This window comes from Tetrahymena thermophila, assembly GCF_000189635.1.
Source record: "Tetrahymena thermophila SB210 genomic scaffold scf_8254731, whole genome shotgun sequence".
Taxonomy (NCBI): Eukaryota; Ciliophora; class Oligohymenophorea; order Hymenostomatida; family Tetrahymenidae; genus Tetrahymena; species Tetrahymena thermophila.
Window position 1 is genome coordinate 403,537 of NW_002476495.1, and position 13,068 is coordinate 416,604.

The 13,068-nt window shown below is 21.4% G+C and overlaps 1 protein-coding gene across 1 annotated transcript; it reads left to right on the forward strand. All coding sequences in view use genetic code 6, as the record gives it.

The window, feature by feature from the left end:
* Positions 1 to 1,646: 1,646 nt before the first annotated feature.
* On the forward strand, positions 1,647 to 10,655 carry TTHERM_000598681 (transmembrane protein, putative; the record flags this gene model as incomplete). The annotated part of the gene is made up of 18 exons (XM_012796439.1): positions 1,647 to 1,749; positions 1,802 to 1,969; positions 2,025 to 2,432; positions 2,681 to 3,354; positions 3,422 to 3,737; positions 3,936 to 4,465; positions 4,547 to 4,999; positions 5,057 to 6,484; positions 6,637 to 6,910; positions 6,953 to 7,233; positions 7,297 to 7,428; positions 7,484 to 8,437; positions 8,490 to 8,874; positions 8,972 to 9,738; positions 9,877 to 10,015; positions 10,064 to 10,252; positions 10,306 to 10,518; positions 10,594 to 10,655. 18 exons carry the CDS (start codon positions 1,647 to 1,649, stop codon positions 10,653 to 10,655), a joined length of 7,476 nt encoding a protein of 2,491 aa, XP_012651893.1.
* Positions 10,656 to 13,068: the final 2,413 nt, after the last annotated feature.

Sequence of the window (13,068 nt, forward strand, 5' to 3'; positions counted from 1 at the left end):
AGTAAATGCTAAAGCTGTTAAAATAATTTTTATTTAACAGCAGACCAATCCTAATGTTTACCATGCTAAGTAAATAATTGTTAGCAATACATAGGATCATATAATAAATGCTAAAACTGTTAGAATAACTTTTATTTAACAGCAGATTAGTTATAGTGCTTAACTTGCTAAGTGAATAATTGCTAACATATTGTAGATAAAAGAAAAGAATAAGAAACATCAAAAATAATAATAAACATTTGAAGTTATTTAAAAAACTCTCAACGAAATAATTCAATAATCTTAACCTATATTTGAATTAAAAATAGTAATAATAGAAGGTTGAATGAATATTTTTTAGTTTTTTTAGATAAATTTCTATAATAGAAGTGTACATTTAAATCCTAAATTTGAGATATACAAAGAAAAGAATAAGAAACATCAAAAATAATAATAGATAAACATTTGAAATTATTTAAAAAACTCCCACCAAATAATTCAATAATCTTATACCAAAACCTATATTTGAATTAAAAATAGTAAAAGAAAAGAATAAGAAACATCAAAAATAATAATTAATCAACATTTGAAATTATTTAAAAATCTCCCCACCAAACAATTCAATAATTTTATCTCAAAACCTATATTTGAATTAAAAACAGAATAATAGAAGGTTGAAAGAATATTTTTTAGTTTTTTAGATTAATTTCAATAATAGAAGTGTATATTTAAATCCTAAATTTGAGATATAAGAAGAAAAGAATAAGAAACATCAAAAATAATAATTAATCAAAATTTGAAGTTATTTAAAAAACTCTCCATGAAATAATTCAATAATCTTAACCTATATTTGAATTAAAAACAGAATAATAGAAGGTTGAAAGAATATTTTTTAGTTTTTTAGATTAATTTCAATAATAGAAGTGTATATTTAAATCCTAAATTTGAGATATAAGAATAAAAGAAAAGAATAAGAAACATCAAAAATAATAATTAATCAAAATTTGAAGTTATTTAAAAAGCTCCCCACAAAGCAATTCAATAATCTTATCTCAAAACCTATATTTGAATTAAAAACAGAATAATAGAAGTTTGAAAGAATATTTTTTAGTTTTTTTAGATTAATTTCAATAATAGAAGTGTATATTTAAATCCTAAATTTGAGATATAAGTATAAAAGAAAAGAATAAGAAAATTCAAAAATAATAATAGTTAAACATTTGAAGTTATTTAAAAAACTCTCGACGAAATAATTCAATAATCTTATACCAAAACCTACATTTTAATTAAAAATAGTAAAAGAAAAGAATAAGAAACATAAAAAATAATAATTAATCAACATTTGAAATTATTTAAAAAGCTCCCCACAAAGCAATTCAATAATCTTATCTCAAAACCTATATTTGAATTAAAAACAGAATAATAGAAGGTTGAAAGAATATTTTTTAGTTTTTTTAGATTTATTTCAATAATAGAAGTGTACATTTAAATCCTAAATTTGAGATATAAGAATAAAAGATAAGAATAAGAAACATCAAAAATAATAATTGATAAACATTTGAGGTTATTTAAAAAACTCTCCACAAAATAATTCAATAATCTTATCTCAAAACTTATATTTGAATTAACAATAGTAATAATAGAAGGTTTAAAAAATATCAATTAGTATGAGTAAATCATTCTTTACTTTGAATTTAACAGTCATAATCTTATTGTAATCAATACAAAACTTAAATGCTTAAATATGTTAAGCTTTTTCTCGTCAGCACCGTAAGATTAAATTAATATTTTAATTCATTATGATATAAATTTTAAAAAACAGAGGCTAAATATTTTGAGAACTATTATCCTATTAATTATTTGAAGTTGCCTAACACTAATATACTTTTGATAAACACTATACGTATTATTACTTATACATAGTCTTAGAGTATAGTATATTACAATGATATTTCTAGAGAAATTGATAATATTGTGAATACTGTTTAGAGTAAATTTAAATAAATAGTTTATACTTTTATAAAATAATTTTTATTTTATTAAAGCTAAATACGTTATATTTCAAATGGAGTATGTACAAGAAAGAAATCAAATTTTAGCTCTGAATTCATAATAGCTAATATACGCAGATCCTTATACTCTTGAATCTTAATAAACGCTACCATTCGCTGATTTAGATAGTATGCATTTCATCAAAGGATCTAAATATTGTGTCTTAAAAAGTGCAACATATTTATTATATGTTGTTGACTTTGTAGAAGGAAAATAAATTCTATCTTTGAATATTTTAGCTTTTAAATCTGACAGTACTAATATTATTAATTCTGCAAAGTTATTTTAGCTTTAAAATGGTTAGAATTTTATAGCAGTAGTTGATTAATAAGGTGCTTACACTTGGTCAATTGATTTTAAAACTTTTGAATTCTCATTCAATGGATATTATTAGAAAGATAGTATAATTAATTTTTTAAGTCTTTTAAAGAATAGTATTTCACTCTATTTTATTTTATAATTTAAGATTATTACTTAATAGATCTCCACTAGAGTTATGATATTATATTTTTAGCAGGAGCCAATTGTCAAATCAATGCTTTCTAGATCATTAATTTATAAGCGAATTAGATAAAATTAATCAAGACTGATTGTAGATTAAATATAATAATAATTTTCATTATAAATTTCTTAAAATTTTAAAAAATAGATGTACCAATTGGTGATTCAGATTCAATATAAGATGTAATCAGTTTTAGCTTTATAAATTCTTAAAATAATTAAGGCAGTTTATACATAAGTAGTAGTAGCAAAAAGTTTATTTATAGAATAGATTTAAATTTTGTCTATAATTAGAATACAAATACATTTGATTCTTTTAGCTTTGCTAATATCAATCAACCTTTTATTATTTAATCACCTGGAAAACTATTATATGAATGGTATCATTTGGAAGAAAGTCAATAGTTTTTAATACCATACAGTGATGATTAAGAATTATAATAAGCTATATTTGTTTATTCATATAGTACAGACACTTCGCTCACTCGTTTTGGTAAAAATAAAATTTCAAAAATAAATTTACTTTAACCATTGTACTATAAAACTTAAGCTTTAAATTCTATATGGTATACAAAAACATTTAGTTTCTAACTCAATTAAGAAATATACTTTGCTGTAACTACTACATAAGATGAAATTTTAGTCACTAAAGATTCTCCAAGTAACCTAAAATCTATCCTTACTTATCCTCTTATTTAGTCAATCAAAGCAAGATAAAATACATTTTTTTCTGTAAAAAACTGTGATACTTGTTTTATTGCTATGCATGATGATACATACTTAGCATTTTATAAAGTAATGGACTCATCATTCACTCCTTAAGTAATTATTTCTTTCTTTCTATCTTAATCAAAAATATTAAAGTTATTATAAATATAAAAAAAAACAGGTATACGATTTAAGTTAGATAAATCTTGATACTGATTCAATAAGCTTCAATATTGATCCCTACTAAGATATTAATCAAGCTGTTTGGGTTATTGTAGGAATACCTAATAAATAAAATAATGAAAATTTCTTATTTTATGCTATAAGTATTACCTCTTAATAATAGTTTTAATTGCTCTCTGATAAAGTAGAAGAAAATAATCAAAATACTAGTTATGCTCTCTATTCCTAAGAAGATTAAGAAATCGTTGGAATAGCTCTTAATGGAAGTATTTTTGTTTGGAATTCTATAGACCTTTCATTCAAATACTCAATAGGTAATCTTACAATAAAATCAAACATAAAATTCAAAATGGGAATTAATTTCATTTAATTTTAGATGAAAATAAACTAATGAAATATCAAATCCTATCCCAACAAGTTAAAAGTTTTTTTTCATTAATTTTAAAAAAATAATAATAAAATATTTTTAAAATTATTTTATTTATTTATTTAAAAATTAATTTTGATAAAAGCATCCGATTGTTCTGGCTCAATAATTGGTTAATTATTTCATACTGACGATAATAAATTTCTAATAATAGTTTGTGGTGATTACAGTCTAATTATCTATAATTTCTCTAAAAAAACATTTAAACCATTAATGAAACTATTGTCAAATCCATACTATTTAAATGTATTGAATAAAATTAATATGTTTGGAGTTGGAGATTCAAAGAGCGGAGATGTTTATTTATGGAGTTTTAATACAGTTACTTAATAATTTGAATAATTTATGCATTTCCAGTCTCCTTCTTTAACAGATGCTGGAAATAATATTCAGTATATAGAAATGACTTAGGTTTTATTTATTTAGTATTAATATAGTAATACATTTTTCCCTATTGGATAATGTCTTTAAAATTTGCCTAGTTGTACTTAGAAATGCTAAATGTAGTTTTATTTTAATACTACTGAAACTACTGATACTAAAGGTCTATATGGGATAGGTTCTTTTGAATAGCCTTTTACAACTTCTTTGAGTATAATTTCATCTTTACTTTTAGTAAATAAATATCTAGATTAAAATAAATATTTTACCAAAGTATTTTACTATTTAAAAATAATATTTTCATTTTAAAAATAGGTTAAATAATATTTCGAATTAATAAACGGATTTGAAATTCTAAACGTCAATATATTAGTGAGCAACTAAAATTAGATGGTATTTTACAATGAACTGCTAACTTTGTAAGTTTTTGCATAAACAAATTTAACAATTTAGAGCTGGAATAATAATCAATTAGCTTAAATTAATGTAAATTAGTTGCTCCAATTCTCGGGTCTATTTATGCTAAGCATTGATGATATACTTTTTAATTTTATTATTAGTAGCTCCTAATAAAAGTGTGGGATCTATTTTGATGGTATTACTTCAAGTGCTACTATAGATAACATAAGTATATCTTCAACAGATGGAACATCTGATTGCTTCTTTTTTTAAATAAATAATTCTTTCTTGACTTTTAAAAATATAAACATAAAAAGTTTAGATTTTTCAAATAAATCAACTTTAATAACAATAGTTAATTCTTAATAGGTAATTTTTTAAAATGTAAATTTAAAATAAATGAAATATTTTTATTATATTAAATAGATTGCACTTTAAAATATTCTAATAGATAGCTGTAAATTAAGTGAAAAATTCAGTATATTAACCTAATAGAGCGATGTTAATGTTATTATTGATACTTTTATAATTTAAAATAATCTATGCGATATAAATTAAATTTACTATCCACAATTCTCTGGTTAGCTATTTGAAGCTGGTTAATTCAATGTAGCTAATATGACTATATCCAATAATCAGTTTTGTAATTTATAGATATTCTCAACTATAAGCACAATCTAACAAAAAAACTATACTTTTTAGTTCTAGAATATAACTATGTACAATAACTCATTTTATACAACACACAATTATCTCTTTTTTGATGCTATTTATTCAATAAATCCTCTTCCCTAACACACTTTAAATATGAGTTATTTAAATTTCACAGATAATTCTTACTTTCCCTCTTCTTAAGTTTAATCAGACATCAACCTCGGAATTACTTAATTAGTTCTAACTGAACAAATTTTTTCAGTTTTAATAACTGAAGTTACAGTAAAAAACCAATAAGAAATAGCATTTTGTTAATTATCCTAATCTTCTCTAGTCTCAATTAGCAATATTTCTTGCTTAAATGATAAACAATTTTTTGATAGTTTAGTCAATAGAGAGTATGGTGGATGTTTAATTTTAAATGAAATAAAAAAAATAAGCATAACTAATCTATAATCAAGCTATATAAAAGGAATAAGTAATTCTATTTTAGTAATAAAAAATTATGCTTACACAAATTCGGTAATAAATTTATCAAAAGTAGTTATCACAAGTTCATATTTTGAATAAACTTTAACTAACTCCTAAGCTAATCCAATTTTTATTACTTCCACTTATACTTCTAATATAACAATAAGCAACTCAATTTTTAGCTAAAATAGGTTAAATACAATTCCTAATACATAAACTTATTCAACTTCTGCAATTCAGGCAATTAATCCATTAGGTTCTATATATTTAGATAATAACCAGTATATTAATTCAGTATCTAGTAGTATCTTTAATTTTCAATATATAGTTGGTCTTAATATAACTATGATTAATGCTAATTGCAAGCAATCTTCATTTAATATCACAGATAATGTAACAACTTTAATATAATAAGGAGGTTGCTTAAGGGCTAAATCAAGCAATTTGTAAATTCTTTCTTCAAATTTTAGCCAATCCACAGCAAGCTAAGGCTCGTTTATTTACTTAGAGAGTCTTAGTTCAGAAACAAATATTTTTATAGAAAAATCTTCGTTTGTAGAAGGTTATGCTTAGAATGATGGTGGTGCATTTTACATAAATTCACAAAATTCAAATTTAAATTTTGTGTGTAAATCATCTAACTTTAGTAATATATATACACTTAGTTCTTACTCTTCCTCAATTTCAATAATGTAAATTATTTTAATTTATGATAAAAATGGTAACTTTGTATAAATGCGCACTAGTGAGCGGAATAGATCCGATAAAAATATTTATTAACATAAAGTTATTACCATAAAATAAAGAAAATTACATATAATATTAAATTTTTTTATTAATAAATATTCAGATAATCAGAAAATTAGAATTTATTAAACTAGATTCTATTCTATGAAGGAGAGTTAACCAATATTTTAGGCTAGGCCAACTCATATTTTTTGAATATCTAAAATTCTAATGTTACTCTTTTTAATATTCATAACAATAATTTTAACTAAACTTATCCTGATTATTTGAATCAAATAACAAAGATATCTGACATCTAATCAGTGTCATTTTTCTAACTTTAAAAATCTATGCTCTCAATTGTTGATTGTGGATTTTAAAATTTAATAATAAAAAATTTACAAAATACTTCCCCTCTTCTAATTAATGGTATTAATACGAGTATTATAATTTAAAGATTAATAATTAAAGACTCTAAGTTTTCCACATACTTAATTAGTGTCAATTAAGGATCTCTAACAATTGAAGATTCCTAATTTATAAATATAAATTAGATATCCTCAAAACGAGTATTATAATCCTAGATTTCTCTGATAAATTCAGGAGCACTTATATCACTATATTAATCTAAATTATAAATATAATAATAAACAATATTTTAGAAAATCATTTGCATGCTATGCTTTGGCTCTATACTTTAGTTGAACTAAACACAATTTTTTATATCTGACTCTATGTTTTTAGAATCAAAAGTGATTAAAATAATTTAATATCATTGAGCTTTTTATGTAATTTAAATTTTTATTTAAAAATAGGCCAATAACGGTGGTGCTATATCAGTTAATGGTTTGGTTTCTAATCTTAATTATATACAAAATACTCAAATGATTGGAAATACTGCCATATTAGATGGAGGAGCTATGTTTTTAAAAGCCTAAAATAATGATGTAATACTTCTTTTTTTTTAAAATAATTTAAAATTTTTAATCATATAATTAATAGGTTTTTACTTTAACTTTGTCTAATTGCTAATTTACTGACAATCAATCTTTAAATGGAAGTGGTGGGGCTTTATTTATTAGCTCAGAAAGTGAATCAACAGTACAGTAATAGATCAAAATTTATAAAACAAATCTATCAAATAACAAAGCAGTTATCGGAGGATGCATTAATAATCTAGGTATAAATCCAGTTATAGACTCTTAAAGCATTATTTTGAATAACTCGGCCACTCTTTATGGAGATAATATCAATTAATATCCTGATCATTTAGGTTTGATCATGACTACAGATTTAAATAAATACTTCAATTAGTAAACTAATTCTTTAATTTTATCCAATATTAAAAGTGGAGGATAAATTCCAGATATAATCTTTTAGCTAAGAGATTAAACTACTAAACCAATATTTCCATTAGATGCTGATAAAATAATGATTTAAGCATAATTTAGCAGCAAAACAAAAAATATATCAAATTATTACATTAGAGGAAATTCTACAGCATTTGTTGATTTAAAATAAAAATAATTTGTTTTTTAAGGTATGTAATTAATAGGGATTCCAAATTCATAAGCAATAATTGAGTTCAAATCTGATGTTATAAAAATTTTAAATAAAGAAACTAATTAATTTGAGTCTAACTATTCTTATGAATTAGAAGTTTATTTTAGAAGTTGTAATTATGGTGAAATTGAGAATTTTTACAATACATATACAGAATGTGTTGTCTGTAACTAAGATAAATACTCTGTCGATACACAATAATGTTATTCATGTCCTTCTGGAGCAAAATGCAAAAATGGAATTATATATGTAAATTAAGGATTCTGGAGAAAAGATGAAAGTAGTCCTCTTGTTGTAGAATGTGTAAATAAGCCTTCAAACTGTATTGGAAATACTTATGGGAATTAAGTATGCTTAGAAGGTTACATAGGACCTCTATGTGAATAATGTGATGTAAATACAACTTTTTAAATATTAATTTAACAATAAATTTAAAATTAATAAGATTTATGGAAGCTATTGGGGAGAGAGCTATTCTAAAATTGGATCTTATTAATGTGCGTAATGTAAAGAATTGAGTGCTTTATTGTGGAAAGCAATCTTAATAGTAATCTGGACTTTATTTTCAATTCGACTTGCCATAAAAGGAGACTTAGAGGAATAAACAATAAATGCTTATTAAGTAGCTTTGAAAAGACACTTATCAAAGAATAATCAAAGCACTTCCTTAAAAGGGACTAAATATTAATCTAAATTAAATGTCAAATATGATAACCAAAAAGATAGAAAATCTCGAAATGGAGAAAAAGCTAGTGTTTATATTAAAGTATTCGTTAACTATTTACAAATAATAGGATCAATTATTACTTTCAATATAAAAATAACTACAGGTAAAAAAAATTAAAATATCAATCAAGATTATTTATTTATTTATATAAACTAATTTTTTTAAGATGAAAATAATATTTTAAATTTTATCAACAAAAGATGTATTTGAAACTTCATAGTATTTAGGAGCACCTGTAAGATAATAAATGAATTCTGCTGAATGTATATTAAAAGATATATAAACAGATATACCAATGATATATCTTAAACTACTATTTACTCTCATAGTTCCAATTGGCTATTTAATGGTGTTTATACTTAGCTTAATTTTATAAAGGGTATTTACAAATATAAAAGTTCGTTATTATTCTATTTGTACTGCTGCAATCTTTATATTTATTTTAGTTTAGCCTGATTTAGTTTCTCAAATGATAGCTATTCTTTCATGTAGGGTAATTGGAGATTCTAGTTATATACTCTATAATATAACTTATGAATGCAACACTAGCCAGCACTAAACCTATAGTTCTACCTTAGTAGCTCCTTGCTTATTAGTGTTTGCTTTTATTATACCTATTGGACTTTTTTATTTACTATACAAAAATAAAAATGACTTGCAAAACATTTAAGTATATAAGAAATATGGCTTTTTATATAAAGAGTATAAAAGCCAAAATTATTATTGGGAATTCGTGAAAATTTTAGAAAAAATTTTAATCATTATAATTCTTAACTTCTATTCCCAAGAAACTAATATTAAAGGAGTACTAATTTTTATGATGATTACTCTCTATGGGATAGCATCTAGTGTTTTATAACCCTATCGTTTGAGCGGGTACAATACAGTTGATTTCTATCAAACAAACGTGTGTGCAGTTTCTGTATTACTTTGTTTATTCATTTACAATAATCCCTTCAATTATTATGTAATGACTTCTATTATAATTATAATCACAATCAATGCTTGGTTTATTATTTTAGTAATTAAAAGAGTTATTATAGGACTTTTAATATAATTTAAGAATGTTATCATTTCATTTTTTTAAAAATTTTCTTATACAAAGTTGCTTGTTCAAAAGTTTCAAAAATAAAAATTAAATCCATAATTGAGAGCTAAAATAAAAAGAATTTTTTAAGAATTTTTAAATCTTAGTGAAGAGCAAAAGTATGATCTCTTATTATCTGGTGTTAAGATATAAATAGGTATTAAAACTCTTGTTATTTGTTATATTTAATATATTTAATTTATAGGTAAAAATCATAAAAGACTATTTAAAGATTAGTAGATTAATTAGACTATTAAATAAAATAAACTAAATGACTTAGCTACTAAAAATTAATAAAAATTAAACTCAGAAAGTGATTACTTTGATAAAGATAATGAAAATAGCCCAAATACTGTATATACCAACAAGATAAACTAATCTCCTATTTTTTTATGTAATATTTTTGATTGTTTTTTTTTATCATTAAATTTTTTAATTAAATATTAGAATTCGAAGAATTAAATTTAGTAATGAATTAGATAGAAAGTTAAAATGATAAAGAGGATAACTCTAATAAATTAATAAAATTAAAACAAAAATACTTAGATAATGTAAATTAACAAAACTTAAACACTGAATGCGATTACTTTGATAAAGATAATGAAAATAGCCCAAATAATGTATATAACAGCTAGATAAACTAATCTCCTACTTTTTTATGTAATATATATAATAGGTTTTTTTTAATCATTAAATTTTTTCATTAAATATTAGGATTTAAAAAATTAAATATAGCAATTGATTAGAAAGAGAGTTAAAAAGATAAAGAGGATAACTCTAATGAATTAATAAAATGAAATTCTATTAACCAGGTGGATAAAAATAATAATTTAATTTATTTTACTGAATATGAAATAGATAATATGTTAAATATCTGAAAATTATTATTAAATGTTAATAATATATATTATTTTTTTGTTTTTAAAATAAGATTTATCAATTTTAAAGTTCATTTTTCCCTATTAATAATATATTTATATTAAATATTAAGCTTTATTTGTTTTGTAAGTAAAATAAAAAACTAATTATTTTTATTTAAGAATATTATTTATAGAATTTAAAATAAATTTTCTTCAAAGACAAAAAAAATTAAAATGTTATTATTATATTATTTTTTCAAAAAATAAACTGATATTTAATATTATTTTGGGTTTAGTTTTTTTTTTTAACTAATTTAATATATAAATAATTAACATAATAGAAACATAACAAATATATCATAAATCAACCACTATTTTGAATTAAAACTTTAATTTTCTAAATAGTTTTATAAATAATTCATTTTAAATTAAATTAAATTTGAACGATATAAACTTAAATATATAGTTTAAAATTTATAAAATTTAATTTTGATTTAATTTATTAGGTAGTAGTTATGTTTGAAATACCTAATATGCTTCCTAAATTGGTAATATATTAAGTAGATTATTAAAGCTATTATATTTATAAATAAAAAATTACAAACTCTATATTATAAAAATAAATTTACATGAAGATTGTAATGAAGGGTTCAAATTAAATTGTGATTTAGTTTGATCACCAGAATTGTTGTCTTGAGCCAAATATCCCTCTACTTATTTTTCTAAATTTTCTATGCCTGATTCTTGAAAATAAAATAAATTTTAATGATGAATAAACTAATTAACTTTGTTGAAAATTCAAATTTAATTGAAGCAGAAAATTAAAATATTGTATTATCTAAAGATTGCATAACACAAATAAAACCTTAAGCTAGCTTTTCATAAATTTTAAACAATAATTATTGGCATTAGATTATAAATTATGAATTCAATATTATAATTTACTCAATTCATCAAATGAAGATTGATATCTTAATTACAAAGTCTTTAATTTAAGTTAGTAAGTATCGTGAATAGAATTAAGAGATTCTGCTAATTATGCTTTAACTTTGGCTGACATTACTTAATATTCCTATTTATATAGCTTCTTTTATACTAATATTTGCAAAACTTTTATTGTTATTTATAATCTAAAGTTATTATTTATTTATTTTTATAAACAAAACAAAAACTGATTTAAAAATAGATAGATATTAATTAAATAAAAGATTTGAATATTTACAATGAATGAATGTATTGAATATAAAAAATTTAATAATCTTCTCTAAACATGTATTAAATTTCGTATTTAATAAATTTTAGTAACTAAGTATATTTGAATACCAAATTATTTTATTAATGTTATGCAAATTTTATCAATAAACCATAGATAATTTTATAAATTTTGTTGATTTATCTATCAGTCATTTGTATATCTTATAAAAGTCATTATATTTACAATTATTACATGACATACCTATAATTAAAAGAATTTTATTAATAATTACATGCCTATGTAAGGTATCTATCTACTCTTAGCATATTAAATTTTCATATATTGCTATCTGCAGCAAATTTTTTCTGTAGCTGAGAAGCTACATGTTAAAATTTAATAAAAAATAAATTAATTAATTAATTTTTAAATTTTATGTTATTTTATATTTATGTATTTATTTGTTTACTAAATAATTTTTATTTTAATTTTATTTTTTTGAAATTAAAAAATAATATATAAATTTATTGATAATTAGTTTTATGTTGTTTTTCTTTTTCTTATTTTATTTAATTAAATATTAATTAATTTATATATAAATAAATTGTGAAATCTATCATTATATTAATAATTTATTTTTAAATTCATTGTTTATTTCTACATATTCCACTCTTTTTGCTTTATCATATTTTTAGGCATCCCTTTTTTATATCTTTATATGATATATAAGAATTAAAATATCAGTATTGATAAGGATTTTCAGACAAAATATTCTTCTCTTTTAAATGGATTGATTGAAAGAAAATAAAGTAGTCGATTTATAAAATGACGATTTTTAAACAAAATCTGTTAAAATGAAAACTAGCTTGAAGTAAAAAACTTAGCTCAAATATTTAACTAAAAAATATCTGAGGTTCCTGAAGAATTAAAAATTATAGAATTAAATAATGGTAAAAGATATTATACACACAATTAAACACTAAGGAGAAAAAAACTAGATTTACCGCAACACCTCCTCGGTTTCAGAAATAAGTTAGAAATCGTTTTCTAGCTCATTAACTAATTTATTAGAATGGAAAAAAACTATAAGAGAGTAGTTAATTTTCAAGTTTAGCAAGTATTATAATGTGGTCTTATACTTCAGAAAAATTCTATTTT